Source organism: Alligator sinensis, unplaced genomic scaffold (genome assembly GCF_000455745.1).
Source record: "Alligator sinensis unplaced genomic scaffold, ASM45574v1 scaffold721_1, whole genome shotgun sequence".
NCBI classification, from domain to species: Eukaryota; Metazoa; Chordata; order Crocodylia; family Alligatoridae; genus Alligator; species Alligator sinensis.
In genome coordinates this window covers 1,980,715-1,998,982 of record NW_005841857.1, presented here as the reverse complement: position 1 = coordinate 1,998,982, position 18,268 = coordinate 1,980,715, and the positions used below count along the sequence as shown (strand labels likewise).

Sequence of the window (18,268 nt, the reverse complement as noted above, 5' to 3'; positions counted from 1 at the left end):
TTTCAGATGCCAGAAGATTTTAGAACAGAGGAGCTTCTAGTTAGTCATAATAAAAATATTTTTACAAGACAGTTTCCATGAAAAGATGATAAAGGTTAGATTTAAATATCAAGCATCTCTTAGATTTCAAAAGACTTTCAACAAATTATAATGCCTCTCAAAGTATAGTTATCATTTTAAAATGTTTGTTTTAATCAGTCAAACAAACAAACAAACAAGTGATCCAAGTATTCAGTGATTAGTGTACACCTGTTAAGAGAGATTTCAAAATAAATTCAAAACCAAGGTTATTAAATGAAGTGGTGCCTCTGTCAAGAGGATAACGGTTAAAAACTGGAGGAAAGTCTTAGCGGGCACTGGTCCTTCAGTCCGTTGCTTCATTTGGATATTATACAGTAAAAGCTCTGTTATCCGGCATCCAAAGGGAATGGGGTGCCGGCGGTTAATCATATATGCTGGTTAACAGAGTTATACTTATTAGGCCTGTGTAAATTGGAAGCAATCCGATCCAGCTTTGGATCCGGCTGTTTCAGATGCCAGGGATCTGATCCGGAGCTCCAGACTGGGTTTCTGTTTCCATCTGGCAGAAGCAGCTCCGAATCTTCAGAGCCACCTCGGCGATCCGGCCATAGGGTATAATAGGGAATCAATGGAAGATCTAACACTTTGTTGTTTTTTGTATTTGGATGAAACTTGCAGGGATAGTAGCCTCTGCTAAGAGCATAAAGCCTACCAAGTTTCAAGAAGATCAGGGCAGGGGTTTGGGGGGAACTGTACCTCAAACTGCGGACGAACAAAACTCATGACATGGATGACACTGTGTGTTACGGCACAGCAGGGTGACAGCTGCTGGGATGGTGGCCCCTGCTGCAGCCATGATGCCTGCCAGCTGTCGAGGAGATAGGTGCAGGGGGGTTCTGGGGCCCTGCACCCCTAGCTGCTGACAGACAAAACTCATGACATGGGTGCTTGTGCAACTGACTGTGTCCGTCTTGGGGCAGTTGATTGTCTGCATTGATTATTTCCTCTCTTTAGTCTCTGCTTTTGTAGGTGTTAATTGATAGTAATTAACTGGTTACATTAGCTAACTACTGCGTATAGAGCTGGTGTAAAGCATGATTGATTGGTAACTGGTAGCACAGTAGCTTAGCAGCCAGGCCTGCGATAGTGTCTCCCACGCCCCAAGACAGACACAGCTGCACGAGCACCCATGTCACGAGTTTTGTCTGTCAGCTGCTAGGGGTGCAGCTAGGGGTGTAGAAGACCAGTGTCTAAGACTCATTTCTCATACTTATGAGAGTCAGTAGACAATTCTAAACTACTCCTCAGTAGCAGATTGTACCATCTGCCATTCTTTCAAGAACAACATCCTGTTGTGCAGTTTCCTGAACAGGTAAGTAGGGACCTACCAAAATCTCAGTTTCATGGAAAACGTAAAATCTGGCATTGCCTGTGAAATCCACGGGGGGGAGGAAGAAAGAAAGAAATCTTACTAAAAATAAAATGCTGGCTCCCCAGATGGAGCCAGCAGTCCTCACAGTGCTGTAGCCTGACTGCACAGCCTGCTCAGGGTGAGGCGGGGGGAGGGGGGGGAGAAGGACAGGCTGCCAGAACACAGGGGGGCCCACTATAGCTTCTCCCCCCACCCCCCACCCCCGTTGCTGACTGGCTGAGAGGGCTGTCCATCATGCGACCTACCCCTCTCCACCAATCGGTGATGGGGGTGGGGGCGCATAACAGAGCCCTTGCAGCCAATCAGTGGTGAGGGGTGGGGCACCAGGGCCCCTCTGACAATTAGAAGCATGGAGGGGCCCGAGCCATAGTAAGCCCTCAAAAATGGTAGCTGGCCTCACAATTTGCCTGTGAAATCAGGGGGCTGCCTCCTTGAGTTGGGTAGACCCCTACAGATAAGCTCTTGGGCTTCTACTAATTTATTCTCCACATCTGTGAAAGAGTCCAACGTAGATCTCTTCCCAGGACATCTGTACCCATTCCTGTCATAGGTTTGGATTCATATCATTGCTAAACAGGACATTAAGAAGAGTGAAGGAAAAAATTGGAAGGAATTTTTCTATCCATTTTTTTAATGTCAGTTCATTGTGAGGCATGACAACTTGTCACTTCATTATTTGTCAGTCTTTCTAAACTATCTCTTTCAAATAAAAACAGACACTAACAAATAAACCCTTCAATCAGATGAGAAACAAGCACTGGCCAACGTAAATGGAGAACAATTAATATTTAGTAGCTGGTGCAATGAAAAGTTAGCTTTTTAATTAAGATTTTGAACTTATGGACTATAACAAATTAATAATTTAAGGCCTCTTTATAAAGTGATTTGCAGCACTGTAAATTAGACAAAGGTAAAGCTACTTAAAACTATGCTTAGATAATGAGTACTTAATTATTTTGCAAGTTTCACCCACCACTAGATTAGATCCATTTCCAGTTATTTAACCTTGACTAGATTCCAGACTAGTTTTTTGGAAACGATAAAGCAGCACATTAATCCACCGTGCTGCTCAGACTCAGCTTGCTTGTCTTACAGTTATTATAGAGAGTACCGATCTGGACAAAGAGTACTATACCGGAGATCACCCTGTGTAACGTGTTTGGTGCCCTCCTATACTGTGAGTCTACACAATGCACTACGTGCACTACAGTGACATAGCGATCATGCAGGTCTACACGTGATCCCCAGCCATGTCGCTGTAGCGGTGAACTCCCCGGTTATAGCATGCCGCTATGGTAACATCACGGTGAAATCTAAGAGTGTGCCATGCGCATGGTGCTGAAACTGCCCATGCTGCACCATGCTTTAGTACTTCCAAAAGGAAGTACTAAAGCATGGCAACACATAAACATGCCCTATCAGTACAAACTCACGCAGTTCCACCCTCTGTTCTCACTTAGGGCCCTTATCTTGGATTTGTTTGATAGTGAAGCTGAACCATGCAGTGGGACAGGAATAAAATAAAGCTTAATTCTTTAATTATAGCACTAAAATACATCTCCTATAACGTTCAACATCTACTAACTGGGGGGGGGAAAGGGGGAAGGACCACAAAGAAAAAGGAAGAGGACCCATAGTGTTTTAAGTGCTCTTTCCAAGCCAATGTGAGAGAAATGGGGGTGCAGGAATTGCACTTCAGTTAAGAGAGCAAACATGCAATGCACCTGTCACAACCCAAAGGGTGTGATTTTTGTGTGCGTGCGCTTCGGCACTGCTAAATTGTCCCCGCTAAATTATAGCTTCTTTGCACGGTGGAGTTTTCTGCTGCAAAAGAGAACCCTGGTGCAAGGGAGAATTTCCCGCCAATTTGAAGCTTTCTTTGCAGGGTGCATTTCTTTGTTGCAGCACAGAAATGCTCGTTGCAAAGAGTTCCCGCCATTTGTATGCTAATTCGAGTCCCATTATTGGCCAGTTCTAAATTATTCACACGTGGCGGCTAGTGATTGGCTTGCTAGCTGTATAAGAGGCTTGAGTGGTTTCCGCCCAAGTTGGAGGACTCCACGAACAAGGGAGGAGGAGACTTCACGCTGTGTGAAGATCTCTAAGCGCTGCGAATCCTTACGGATCCAGTGCATTTAAAGCAGGCAACGGAGGTCTGATCAACCTCTAGCCTCTCCCTGTCACCGAGCGCAGTCCAGACGTATCCCTTCCCGCGCGCAAGAGAACCGGACCCACGGAGCCTAGCAAACTTCGTGTGAGTGAGTGAACAGAAGAACCCACGGAGCCTAACAAACTTCGTGTGAGCCCTTACGACCGGCCTCAGAGCTCTTCTACCCGGGTTCGAGTCCTGCAGGTTTATTTTCCCGTCGCCGGAACCCTTTGCGACGTACCCTCGTGCCCTGCAGGTTCGAGTTTTGTTTTCTTTTCTCTCTGTAACCGCAACTCAAGCAAGTTTTCCAGCCTGCACCGCTGCCATCTCGGTGTAAGTAAACAACCTTTTAAACTACCGCTAAGCGTTTGTGCCTAATTCCAGCTCGACGGCCTTCCCTCTCCAACCCGGCGTGCCCAGGCTGCTGGCCACAGCCCGCGTGCAGCGCGGAAAAGGGCTCGGGTCGCTCCCGGCCCGCACAGCACCAAGGTCCAATCTTTATGCTGGAAGCAGATGAACAACCCAGAGGAGAGCGCCACCAAAAACATTCCAACTTCCACTCAACTGAAAATGTGTTCACAACTTCTGGTGCTTCACTGTCATTTGATTAATGTTGACAACTCAAAGCTATTGTAGAGGATAATTGACAGGAATTATTTCTTTTGAGAGATTTCAGAAGCAATGCTTTATTTGAACAGATTTAATTCAACTGTGAAACATTACATCTAGGGACAAGAACGTAATAAAAATGACTGTTTTAATTTTTCACATCTAAATGCATTTGGTTGATAACAATGACAACATTAGACTGCTTTTCATATGCCAGTCCACCACATACGGGAGCTCAATGAATATAAACTCATATTTGTTTTGTATAATACAACTTAAATTTAGCAAGAGAAATCAAAACTCAAGTTATGTTAATCTCCTAGATGTTCAATCTAAATCCAATAAGAGCAACAAGGAAGAAAAACACTTTCAACAAAGACAGGAAGTCCATGAGGCTGTAACCTAGATGTTAGGGCAATCAACGGAGACCAGGAGTCCTGGGTTCTGGTCTCTGCTCCAGGGACTCTTTGTGGGACCCAGGACTACTATCCCAGAGAAGTGCCCTAATCCCTAGGCTAGGGAGCTATGCTTCCTATTGCACTTTCATCTGGCCATACAAATTCTGCAGTCCTTCTTGTACAGTGGAATAGCTCCAATAAGAACAGTGGAGATTAATCCTACCCAGAATAGCCTAATGTGATAGCTAAAGCACTCTCCTCATGCCAAGAAGGAAACTGAATTCATGTCTCATTTCCAGAACAAGTGCTCCAACTACAAAGCAGTTGCACTAAAGGCGACCAGCACCAGCATAACTACAACCATGTGCACTTACTCCTACAACCGTTTTGTTTAGTTTTTTTTAAAGGAAGCCAAGCCCTACTCAGCTCTCTCAAAGAAAAATTGTTGTTGTCTACCCACTGTACGGGACTCTGGTCTGTGCATCTTGAGGAGATGGAGTATCTTATTAGAGCCTTGACTCAAGCAACTTAGCTCCACAGAGCAAGGAAGAGTACAAGCACTTCCCTGTGCTGAGCATTGCCTGCTGACTAGGTTTAAGTGGCTACCCGCTCAACACAAAGGTGTTTTGGATTACCCTTCTCAAGTGCCTCACTCTCCCCAGGCAGCAGACAGGGAGGCTAGGCACCTAACTCGGGATTTTGAATTACACTCTAGGCATTGCAGCTCTTAAGTTTTATTCGCTGTAGCCTTTAAAACACAAGCCTTTAAGGAATCAATGCTAATTTAATCCTAGCATGTTATCTTTCTGACTTCACCAAATGATCACAGATTACACTTCAGAGCTTAACAGTCATAACAGACCATACTTCTGTACAGCTGCTCATTTATGAAGATATTCAGAAGTAGTGCATTTTCTGCTGTAAATTAGAAATACATTTTAAAACAACAGCTACATAGTGAAATTGGTCTTTCCCCTCAAAGCTACCTATTCTTTATTTTAAAAAATTAAGCAATGTAAACATAAGCAGAGCTCTTCAAAGCACAAAGTAATATTAGAATGCATTTAAATGTCTGAAAGATGTTGTCTATACATTAATTTATCATATATACATTAATGTATATACATTAACTTTATACATTAATTGTCATTATAGAAGTGGCAAGATACTACTATAAAAATGTAATTAATTGTAGCCAGACAAGGTTCTTCGAGTAGATGTGATATCTTTTATTAGACCAACTAAATAGCTGGAAAAATTGTTCTCTGCAAGCTTTCGGGCACAAACACCCCTCTTCTGGCATAGGGAGAGTCTGAAGAAGGATGTTTGAGCCCAAAAGTGTGCAAAGTACAATTTTCGCAACTATTTAGATGGTCTAATAAAAGATATCACATCTACCCAAATAACCTTGTCTGCTTATATCCTTAGACCAACACAGCTACAACCAACAACCCTAATGCGTTATAGTCTTACTTTTCCAGTGCTAAAGCTATCAGCCTAATTATAACATGAGTCCTTTGTGTGTTAACTACCAATACAGTCTAAACCACATATAACAGGCTCATTAAGCAATCAGAAAATTGTGAACAGCTAAACAAAGCCTAAGGTAGGCTCTGAGAAAGAAGGTTAAAAGCCTTAATGAAGTATAAACATGTGAGAGCAGGCTGTTCCTGCAGGAACTAGTAGGCATGCTTAAGTTGACTTAAGTAGCACCTTTAATGCTGAAATCAATGGGTGATGATAAATAGCTAGTGTCATCTGCATGATTTAAATGGCTGCCTCCCTTATCCACAGGCATTTCATGTGGCTTATAGGGTATATCCTAGACTAGTAATATTTGCATCCTGGTGTGTATGTGCTTCACAATATCGTTTATCTTGACGGTTACATTTAACAAAACTGTTCCCACTCGAAAGTCACGATCACATAGAAGGATGTTCCTGCAATTTAGAAATATGAAGTGTTGCAATAATGGACTTTTTAATGTGGAAATGGACAGTTTTCCTTAAATTTAGCATTTTATGAACAGAGTTCCTTGTAAAAGAAGTGCCCTTTCTCTCTTCCCAAACTTCACCTTAGATCACAGGTTCCCAAAGTGTAGGCTGCAAGCCAGTGCAACCCACAAGTCCCTTTGATGGGACTCACCACCCAAGACTGCACCCAAGGGGTGCACTTAGATTTGCTGCTGCTCCTCCAAATTGGCTATGTTAGCATTTTATAATTTCAGAGGTATGTTTATTTACATTGCCTTCCCAAGTTCCCTCCACTGTACTATTTACTGGTGGCAATTAGTGCCTAGTAATCCTCAATGAGTGCATCTACATGTGCACTTTACTGCAGCCCGAGCCAACCCTAGGGGGGTGCAGGGCCCCTTTAACATTGCGTGGGGCCGTGAGACCCCTGCAGAGGCAGAGCATGCTAGTGCCATAGCAATTAAATTTGTTGCCTGGGGCCAACCAGATCCCGTGCGCCCCAGACAAGCCACTCTTCAGCCGACACGAAGCCAGCAGTGCATAATGGGGGGGAGCGGGGGGAAGAGGCCAGATGTTTCTTCCACCATGTGGGGCTGAGCCACCAGCTCCAGGTGGGTCCCACAGGAGGGGCCGCGGCCGCTCCACCCAGCTCCATGGAGCATCACCATCTACACATGCACCCATATTAAGGTATAGTAAATTAACTAAGTCTGCCATAGGATAATACAGTGCAGGACAAGTACTAGTTTAAGGAGGAGTAATTTATGCCACTGCAACGTGCGTGTAGACAGTGACTGGGGCTGGCTGGAGCACAAGGGTACTATGGTGCAGGGGCTACCATCTGGCTAGCCCCACCCTTGTGCCTCAGCCAGCCCCTCTGCTGCCACCCAGAACCCAGGCCTGGCCAAGTCCCCAGGCCCCTTGCCCGCCCAAAGCTGCTCTGCCCTGGCTTGAATTGCTGCGATCCTGGGTGCACATATAAATGCTGTGTCTGGAAGCCGCTGACTCCAGCGTGTACTGTGCCCGAGTTTACCATATTGGGGTAACTGCATGTGTAGATGCACACAGTGTGTCTTATAACTAGGGATCTACTCAAGCTCAGAGAAACTAAACAATTTTTGTGGGTTTGTCATGATATAAATAACAAATTCCGCAGATATTTCCTGGATATACTCATTATAATATACAAAGTATATTATATTTAGAGTGGAACAAAAAGTTTAGAAATACTAATTTATGCTTAGCTTAATAACAACAATCTATTAAGGTAGGTGCCTATGCCCCAGTTGGGAGAAGGATGGAGAAGGGGGCAGCCACCTTCTTGTGCGTAGCTGGAGTTAGTCAATGCGGCTGTTGGCTAGACTGCTTCCCTTTGTGCCACCCCACCAGCAAGCACCTTCCCCCACACTGCGCAGGCTGAGGCCGGGCCGCAGCAGCAATGAGAACCATTGGTTCCCACTGGGGAGCCAGCATTTTATTTTCACTAAGTTTTTTAATTGATTTCACAGACAATCCCATATTTCCCATTTTCTGTGAAATCACAAATTGAACAACTTTTACTTACAACTCTTAATATTTTGTAAGGCATTTTTAAGATTAACTAATTTATCCTCTCAACATCTGTGCTCAGCAGTTCATGGTTGGCTGAAAAATTCTGCAAGTAGTTGCTCTGCTATAAAAAGGGCTATCCAAAGCCTGAATTAAGTATACAGAGTCCTACAGAACATATTAAACCTTAACCAAAGCTAACAGCCACTCGGAACAAGCAAGGCAGTTATAAGACCAAGGAGAACCAGATGTACACTAATTAGCAAGATATGAAAGATTTTGTGAAGCACTTCCAAGAGTTTCTAGTCCCTTCTTTATTGCTTCTACCCTAATGTTAAGCAGTGATGGATTCACCATGGCAACCATTAAGATACAAACCCTGGATAGATGGGCTGATCATTTTTAAGGTCCTCTTTAATTGCCAATCTAACTTAAAAAACAAGGACACATGGCAGTTACCACAAAGCGCAATCATGAACCTACAATTGCACTACTAAGTCTATAAGGTTTCTCTTCAGTGATAAGGCACCAGGTTCCAATGCAATTCCTTTCGAGTTACAATCAGACTGGAGAACTCTATTTAGCCTAGGCCCTGGGGAAACTTTTCCAGCTGATGTGACAGAAACATATCATCTTGCATCCATTAGCAATCTATTTGAAAATAAAGCAGATGTGTGTGTGCGGGGAGAGGACAGGACGTAGGGGGAGGATGGCAATCAGAGGAATTTCTCTGTTGTTATATGGAAAATCCTTGCTCAGATTACTTTAAATTATGCCAAGCACATTCCTGAGAAATTCTTGCCTGATAGTATAAATTTATAGAAAGCAGAGATACTACGGGTATGGTTGTCACTACCAGGCAACCTCAGGAATAGTGCTGAAAACTAAATCCAGATCTTTATTGTGCCTTTACTTCTTTTGATTCAATAATCAGACAGAGCCTCTGGAAACGATTTGCCAAAACAAGTTGCCCAGAAAAGCTTATTTGGATGATCCATAAATTTCACAACAGTATGATGGTGGGAGTCATTGAAGATTGGGATGCCTGTCTCTAAAGGAGTCAAACAGGGCTGTATTCTTACTCCCAGGTTTTTAGTACCCTTTTTGCTTCTATGCTCATTCCTTCAGGAAAATGGATAAAAGAGTGGATAAGTTTTAGGGTGGAAAGAAAATTGTACACTCTTCACTATCTACAGTGCAAAACTCTGACTTTGTCCAAATTGATTTGGGAGCTCATTTGCTGATGGAGTGTGCCCTCTTTTCCCAAATGGAACATCACCAAGTCATTACAGAGCATTTCTCAGGAGCTTGGAAGAGTTCTGGTCTTACTATCAGTAAAGACAACAGAAGTCATGTACCATTCTGCTCCTAGCAAAGTGTGTCAACTGCCAAAATATTGACACTTTCTAAAGTTAGGTAGCTACAGATATACAATTCCAACACATAAGAAATACACAGGAACTGCATATGGCTGGAGTTACTGCTTCTTTACAACAGAAATAATATATAAAACTTCTTATATAGTACCACCTCTTCTACCAATATAATGATCATCTAAGTATAACATTCAGTAATATTCATGACTCTTAAAAAATATGATTTGAGACTCTGGCTTACAGGCTTACAAATTTTGTCCTCTGCATGAGTCAGAAAATGAAATGCCTATTTCTAAATTTCAATTGGTCTCTTTTCTAATAATCTAACGTGATGACTTTTTTCCATAACTAGGATTTCCACTACTACTATGGGGGAGAGAGGGTTAGATGGGGAGATTCCTTCCACATTTAGATACTAGATTGTTTTGCTCAAAAACCATAGACTCATAGAAAATGAGGGTGTGAAGGGACCTCAGAAGGTCAACCAGTCCAACCCCCTGCTCAAAGCAAGACCATCCCCAACACTACACCATCCCAGCCAAGGCTTTGTCTACTGGATCTTAAAAACCTCCCAGGATGGAAATACCACAGCCTCTCTGGGTAGCCTGTTGCAGTGCTTTACTACCCTCCCAGCGAGAAAGTTTTTCCTAATATCCAACCTAAACATCCCTTGTTGTACCTTGAGAGACCACTGCTCCTTGTCCCGTCATCTACCACCACTGAGAACAGTCTAGCTACATCCTCTTTGGAAGCCTCCTTCAGGTAGCTGAAAGCAGCTATTAAAATCCCCCCTTTAGTCTTCTTCTCCAGACTAAATAAGCCATTCCCTCAGCCTCTCCCCAGCCTCCTATTTTTTTTGTCCCGTGCTGAACTCTCTCCAATTTGTCTACATCCTTTCTGTAATAGGGGCACCAAAACTGGACTCTACATGTGGCCTCCCCAGTGCTGAATAGAGGGAAAGAATCACTTCCCTTGGTCTGCTGGCAACACAACTACCAATACAGCCCAGGATGCCGTTAGCCTTCTTGGCAACACGGGCATACTGCTGGTTCATATTCAGCTTACTGTCCAGTGTAACCCCCAGGTCCTTTGCTGCACAGCTGCTACTTAGGCAGTCAGTATCCAGCCTGTAGCGGTGCATGGGATTTTCCCATCCTAAATGCAGGACTTTGCACTTGTCTTTAGTGAACTTCATGAGATTTCTTATGTTTCAATCTTTCAACTTGTATAGGTCTCTCTGAATCCTCCTGCATTTCTACTACTCCTCCCAGCTTGGTGTCATCTGCAAACTTGCAGAGGGTGCACTCCATCTCATCTTCCAGATCACTGATGAAGATACAGGCAACCCCTGCTTAGTGCCCTTAACTGGTTCCGGAAAAACTGAGCACTAAACGAAACAGCATTAAGTTAAACCAATTTTCCCACAGGAATGAATGTAAATAGAGATAATTAATTTCCAAAGCTCCCTGCTCATACTATAAAAATCACTGAAATCCCCGACTAGTACTATAAAAAAAATCAATGAATTCAACCATCTAAATGTATGTAAATACTTTATTTAACACTTTGAACTTTGAAATAATTATAAAATTACAAAATAAAGTAATGAACTGTATGCACAGATGCACTTTCACTTTCTGCTCTTTCAGCTCCCTTCAGCACTCCGAATCAGAGCAGTCTGGGTTAGTGTCAGGTTCAAGGGATGTAGAAGTGCTTGGCCGAGGATTTTTTTTTTTTTTTTTGAGGGCTGGCTGCAGGGGTTGAAGCTGGAGTTGTGCACTTCCTGAAGAAGTAATCCACTTACAGCTGCACTTTGGGCTTCTTCTTTTCATCGTAAAGCAGCCTGTAACAATTGACTTCATTGTTAACTCCTCTTGCAACTGCAGAACTGTGCTGCATGTCAGGGTCATTCTCAAAGTAGGAAAGAAAAGCTTCAAGATGTTTGACAGCTTCAGCCATGCCTTTGCTGGCCAAGGCCCTTGCTGGTTGAACATCTTCCTCAGCATCTTCCTCCTCTTCATGGCTTCTCTGCTGCTCTATTTGAATGAGGTCCTCATTGCTTAATTCCTCCCTGTTGGAATCGATCAACTCCTGAATGTCCTCAGGTTCAAGTTCATCAAATCCAATTTTCCTTCCGAACTCAACGATACTGTCCTGAATTGTCACCACTGGTTCCTCAACCTCTTGGGAATCCTGGACACAGTCTGCCCAAGGCTTTTGCCAGACACCATTCATTGTTTTGGAGGCAACTTCATTCCAGGCACTTGAAAAGGTATCTATTGCCTTGCGGATATCACAGCCCTTCCAAAATTCTTTTAGGGTTGGAGCACCCGCTCCTTCTGTAGCCCCGACTGCCTGGGTGAATGTTTTCCTTATGGTAGCAATTGCACCCTGATCCTATTGGCTGTATGATGAAAGTGGTATTTGGGGGCAGGAAAAAAACTTTTATATCATCACTGAGGTCATCAAGTGTGGTAGGATGCCCTGGTGCATTGTCTAAAATGAGAAGTGCCTTGTGGGACAGATTGTTCTCAGCAAAATATTTCTCAACCGCAGGACAAAAGTAGTCCCTGAACCAACTCTGAAAGACTGACATTGTCACCCAGGCCTTCTTGTTAGACTTCCAAAGAACTGGCAAACTGCTTTTAAGATACCCCTTGAGAGTCCTGGGGCTTTCTGACTGGTATACAAGCAACGGTTTCAATTTAAAATCCCCTGGGGCATTACCACCAAGCAATAAAGTCAGTCAATCCTTGGTCCCCTTGAAACCTGGCATTGACTTCTCCTCCCTGGAAATGTAGGTCCTAGAAGGCATCCTCTTCCAGAAGAGGCCTGTCTCGTCAGTGTTGAGGACTTGTTGAGGCGTATATCCCCCCTCGTCAATAATTTCCACAAGTCTATTTCTATAGCTGGAGGCTGCTCGGGTGTCAGCACCAGCAGCCTCCGCCTAAACAGAAACATTATGCAAGTTGCTGCACCTCTTAAATCTTTTTTTTTTTTTTGAGCCACCCCTTACTTGCATAAAAAGGCTCAAAAGCAGACCTCTCAGGCATTTTTTTTCTGTAAATCATCACACAGACTCTCAGCCTTCTTCTGAATAAGCAGCATACTCGTGGGCATATGGCGTTGAGTTGTATCCTCAATCCACACACTTAACAGCCTCTCCATTTCTAACATAATTGGAGCCCTACTCCTACTAAGTTTCAAAGCATTCAAAGGAGTTACAATTCCACCACATTCTTTTGTCTTTATTTTTCAATATGGTCCTAACAGTTGACCCCGTCAAATTCAACACTACAGACCTCATTCTGGCGTTCCCTTGCTCCAGTTCACTTCAGGACAGCCAACTGAAGCTCCAGCGTTATGCTTTTTCGCTGTTTTTTCTCAGCACTTGCACTCAGAGTCAGCTGAACGTTTCTGACTCAGAATGCAACTCAAAAAATGAAGGAAGACAGTGACACAAGCATGAATGGGCACAGGGCACGAAAGAGCACAGAGCACAAACATTTTTGACGAAGCAAGATGGCGATGAGGCTGCCCACCGACAAGGCTCCCTGCATGATACCCACGAGCGTTATAGCAAAACCCATGAGCATTAAGTGAAAACGGGTATCAAAGTGAAATGAGCACTATAGCAAAATAGCGCTAAAAAAAAAACCGCGTTAAGCAGGGGTTGCTTGTACTGAACAAAGCCAGCCCCAGAACCAATCTCTAGGGTGCTCCACTTGACACTGGCTGCCAACTAGATATTGAGCCATTGATTACAGCTGCCATCAACCCCTTGAGTCTGACAATCCAGCCAGTTTTATATCCACCTTACAGTCCATGCGTTCAACCCATACTTCCTCAGCTAACTTGTGAGAACGTTGTGGGTGGTGCATCAAAAGCCTCGCTGAAGTCAAGGTAGATCACGTCTGTTGCTTTTCCCACATCCACAGAGCCAGTCACCTCATCACAGAAGGCAATTGGGTTGGTCAGGCATGACTTGCCCCTGGTGAATCCATGCTGATTGTTCCTAATCACCTTGTCTTCCAAGTGCTTACAAATGGATTCTTTGAGGACCTGCTCCATGATTTTTCCAGGGACTGAGGTGAGACTGACCAGTCTGTAGTTCCCTGAACCTCCCTTCTTCCCTCAAAGACAGCAGCTTTTAATTCTGCACAAAGTAAAGTTCCTGTACTGGGCTCTTCAACAGACATACAAGCAGATCCAAAGGGACATGATGCCCACCACGACAGTTATTTTTCTCTTCACTTCCCCCAAGGATACTTGGGCCTCTGGGCACAACTACAACATATGGAAAAAGAAACTTCTTTTTCCAGAGCCTCTTCAACATGATGCATCCATTACGAAGGTGTTGGTGATAGGTACCATCTGTGGAGTATTTTGTAAAAGAAGTTTCTGCCTATACTTTGACCTTTATTACATAATTTTCTTGTGAATCAATCTGTTTTTTTCCCCATTCATTGTAGGCTCTCTTCTCCAAATAGCATTATAGATGGTAATACTTCCAACAGAGATTGAATTCCTTTTCTACAGGTATTTTCCCTTTATGTGGGATAGATGCTCCAAATTCCAAGTTTCCTAAACATTCAAATTCTGAAAGCCTTTACTGTACAACTTGCAAGCATTATAAGCTTATTCTTGAGCATATCCTAGAAATAAACAACAGTGCAGGAAAAGTAAGCTTAAGTATATAGAAATGCAACATATTATCCCTAATTATTTCCCTCCTTCTCCTCTTCCCTTCTCCCTGCCATGCCAGATTGTATTTCCAAGCCACCCTCCTGTGACGGGAAACTGAAACATCAAGCTTTACGTTGCATAAATGGGTAAAATACAGAAAAATGTTTACTGAAATTGCGAATGTGTTTATTTAATATCTTAATATACTAAGAATGTAAATTGTTTGGATTTTGTTGTACGGAAACTAAACTCGACATTTATGACAGAAAAACTGAACTAGCCCAAACAAAAATGGCTACCATGTTTACCAGACATGAGCTTAACAAGAGCAGCAAAAACCAGGTTTCAATTACCAAAACAGGGCAATAAGAAATCAAGTGTAATTAGTGAACAAAACAGAAAGGACCCCAAAATACTGAGTGTCACAATGCCATGAGCTTATAGTCAGAAACATAGCTAAAAGCAAGATCTTGAACAGGCCAACACGTTTTTGCCTGGTCTCAGAATGGTTGATGAGCTATACCGTAATGCCAAGTCTGAATTCCTCCAGCTGCAAAGATGCAAAGGAAAATAGCACCAGGGCAGGCATTGTATAATTTTTTTTTTTTTTAATCTTCGCTCTTCCCTCTTTCCTTTTTTTGCATGTTGGTCTCCCCACTCTCAAAGGAGCAGGACGAGACTCAAAACCCCCACAGCCCCAGCCCCTCAAACTCTTCCCCCCATAAAACAGAGTCATTTCCATCTTTTTTATCTGCAAAAAAACCGCCGCTCAAGCAGGGGGAGGTGGGAGAGTGTTCATTATAAAGAGAGACTACAGTTGAAGGAAAGGAACAAGAAACTGTACTGTTTTTTATTTTACTTAATACTACTCAGTTCAAGTTCTTCGACCATTCACCTAGCTTTTTCTATAAAAGGTTTAAGTATTTTTGGGGCGGGGGTTTAAGTGATTGTTACCATGATACTAAGCAAACCAAGCTCTTGAAAGACTGAACCACGCATTACTATTTAATGTTATATAGTTATGGGATTAACAATGGGGTTTAATCTTTTCATTACATGCGAGTGTAGCATCCAGAACAACAGGGATTCTGGAAGTTTTTAAGAGTAGGTTAGACAAACACTTTTCTAGGATGATTTAGCCAGGGATGATCCCGCCCAGAGTTGAATTAGATGACCACCTGAAGGCCCTTCCAGCCCTACTTTTCTATGATTATTTTAATATAGATAACAATCCTATTTTTCCCTTGGTTTTTAAGGCAGTCTTTTTAGAGACTTTCAAAACAGGCAGAAAAGCTCCTGTCAGGGTATGAACCAATGAACAATTTATACTGGGAAATCAAGGAGGGATTTGCCATGTTTCAGCTGAATGTGGCCTAACTGTTCCACACATTCACAATGCAGAGTTAAAACAAGGCAGATCACCCCAGAATGAAGTATATTTAAGTTACTACACTTTAGCCTCACATACTGTGGACAGGATAAGAGTAGAGAGATAATTACAAAGGATCAGCTGACACATGTATTAAGCCCCCACAATGTTCTTCCCAGCCTTTTAAACCAATTCAATTGCCTATTCCTACCTTAATGACCGAAAACTACTATTTTTAGATGAAGAGGAAGTGCTTTTGTAGGAATGAAGAGCTTAAATGCTCAGTGATGAAAAAGCATGTATTATCAAATGTTATTTTCTTATTGTAGCAGTAATGTAAGAACAACCACTACAGCGTAGCAGGTTATTTCCACAGTACTAAAACATGCTTTCATCTGTGATTCTACATTTAACCAGTTAACATAATTTTCATAATGATGTTTCACAATATGAACCAAAAATCAAAACCTTATAAAAGAAGAGAAACATTTCAGCCATCCGGCTACTTAAAAAATAATAGAACATAATCTTTGGAAAAAGTCAATGGAGACAGGAATAATTATACCTGCCTTCTGCTCCTTCTGCATTTGCACTAACCCTTTTAATCTACAAGCTGGTTTAATTTTTTTCATCACTGTTCCTATCTAGTGTTTTATCCCACATTTTTTCCTATTGCAGATACTATTGCTGGGAACAAATGGATATATTATTTCCAATAAGCTCTCAAGTAAGATAATGTTAGAATTAACAAGTGATGGTTTACCTGATGAGGAATGATTATTTTAGACATGATACTTTCCCTTTTATGGGTTATAATTTTATATTACAAACTTTCCTAATTAACACTACTCTCAAATATAGATTATTGTCATAGATTTTCTAGAACAATAACATACTAGGGCAACGGTGGCCAAACCAGCCACATACAGTTCACCAGCACAGTACATGCGGCACTCTGGGGCTTCTCCGCCAAAGCCCACCCACTTCTGCCCACGGCGGCTCTGGGGGACACTGGGCTGCTGGGGGCCAAGGCTGCAGCCGCACCACTTACCCTGGGGGTGTGCTCCCCACGAGGAAAGCCAAAGTGGCTTGGCAGTGCAGGGTGGGGAGGGGAGGAAGGGGGAACAGTGGTCACCTCCACTCCGAGTCACTCAGCACCTCCCCCCGACCTGCTTTCTGGCTTCAGTGGAGGATCGGATGTGGCTCACCAGGCTGAGTAACTCCGGCCACCCCTGCACTAGGGTCTACTGGATCTCATTTTTCAGAGCTGGAATTGATGCCCAACTGAACGAACCCAATTAGTCTATCAAGAGAGAACTGTTTTTATTCTGAAATTTCACCCCATTAAGTGTCTTCTAACCATGTTGTGTTCATTTATAGCAAAATTAAGAATTCACATTCGTTCTAGGCTGACTACCATACATACCTTTAGTACTGAGTGTTTTTGCTGTGACTTCCAGTTTCTCCAAAGGTTCTGTTCCAATATTTTCTAATTTAATGACAAGTTGCTGTGTCTCCCCATTATAAAGCTGGACAGACACATTGGTGGAGATTTCATCCCCTGAAGAAGGCTGAAGTGTGTGAGCAGACCTAGTAACAAAGAAAGGTAGAAATGAAATAGTATGCTAGACATTATATCCCAATGTAAGAACCCATTCACAATGTAAAACCACACCCACAACCACCACCAAAAAAAAAAAAAAACCTTGTTGGTATGCAAAATACTGGTTTTTAAAACCAGTCATTGGAATTATCATCTTGTATTTCTTCAATTCAAATGTTAATGGCTTGTTGCCAGCATTTTCAAGAACTATTAGGAGTAAGAAGTATGTTTTCTGAAAGATTAATCACAGCATTCAAACAGGATAAAACATTTGTTTCTTGCTGTAAGAGTTCGTTAAATGATATGCTGCCAATATCATAATGAAAACAAATTGAGAAAGCATGAAAGAAAGCAAGATGGATGAGATGTCATCATCTTTTTTTTAAATGAGAAATTTCTAATAATTTTGTTACAGCACATCAACTCAAAGGAGACCAGAGTACAAAAAACAAAACAAAACAAAAAGATTTGGGTTGTTTTTTTCTTTTAAGTCAAGTGAGAAAGGGAAAAATGCTATGTTCAGAAAAGAATGAGAAAAATATTCTAATTAAGAGCCCTACCCTATCTTGCTTCTTATAATAGTCGTGTGGGGCTGCCTGTGCCTGCTCCAGCCAGCCCTGTGCGGACTGCGAGTGACTGCAGCAGGGAGCACCGGCCGTGGGTTGGGGGAGGGGCTGCTTTTCCCCCCTGTCTGCATTCAGCACCACCTTGTAACCTGGCCCCACTGCCAAGCTGACAGCGGGGTCAGGTTACAAGCTGGGGCTGAGTGCAGGGAAGAGAGGTTCCTCTCTCGCTGTGTGGCTGGTGCCCCGTGCTGCAGCCACTCGCAATCCGCCTGGGAGGGCCACTCTTCCCTGTGCTCAGCACCAGCTTCTTCCCTGCTGGCAAGCAGGGTGTTGAGGCTGTGCACTGCCCCCTCCCTGTACCGTGGGGCTGGGGGGGCACTGGGTGTGACTGGGCGGGGAGGCAGTAGGAGCACAAGACCCGCACCGGTGCCCCAGGGTCAGTGCCGGCGGGGCCCAGAGCAGGATGGCAGAAGCGTGGGGTCCCAGCCGGCAGGGACTCTATGGAGCTCCCCCCTCTCCCTGCCGGGGCAGCCCAGCT

General features: G+C 43.2%; 1 protein-coding gene across 1 annotated transcript in view; it reads right to left on the bottom strand.

Moving 5' to 3' along the window:
- TRAPPC9 (trafficking protein particle complex 9) overlaps positions 1 to 18,268 on the bottom strand; it is an 843,209-nt gene that overhangs the window by 680,423 nt on the left and 144,518 nt on the right. The window contains 1 exon segment of the mRNA XM_025214635.1: positions 16,988 to 17,151. Coding sequence (XP_025070420.1) covers positions 16,988 to 17,151 — 164 coding nt within the window.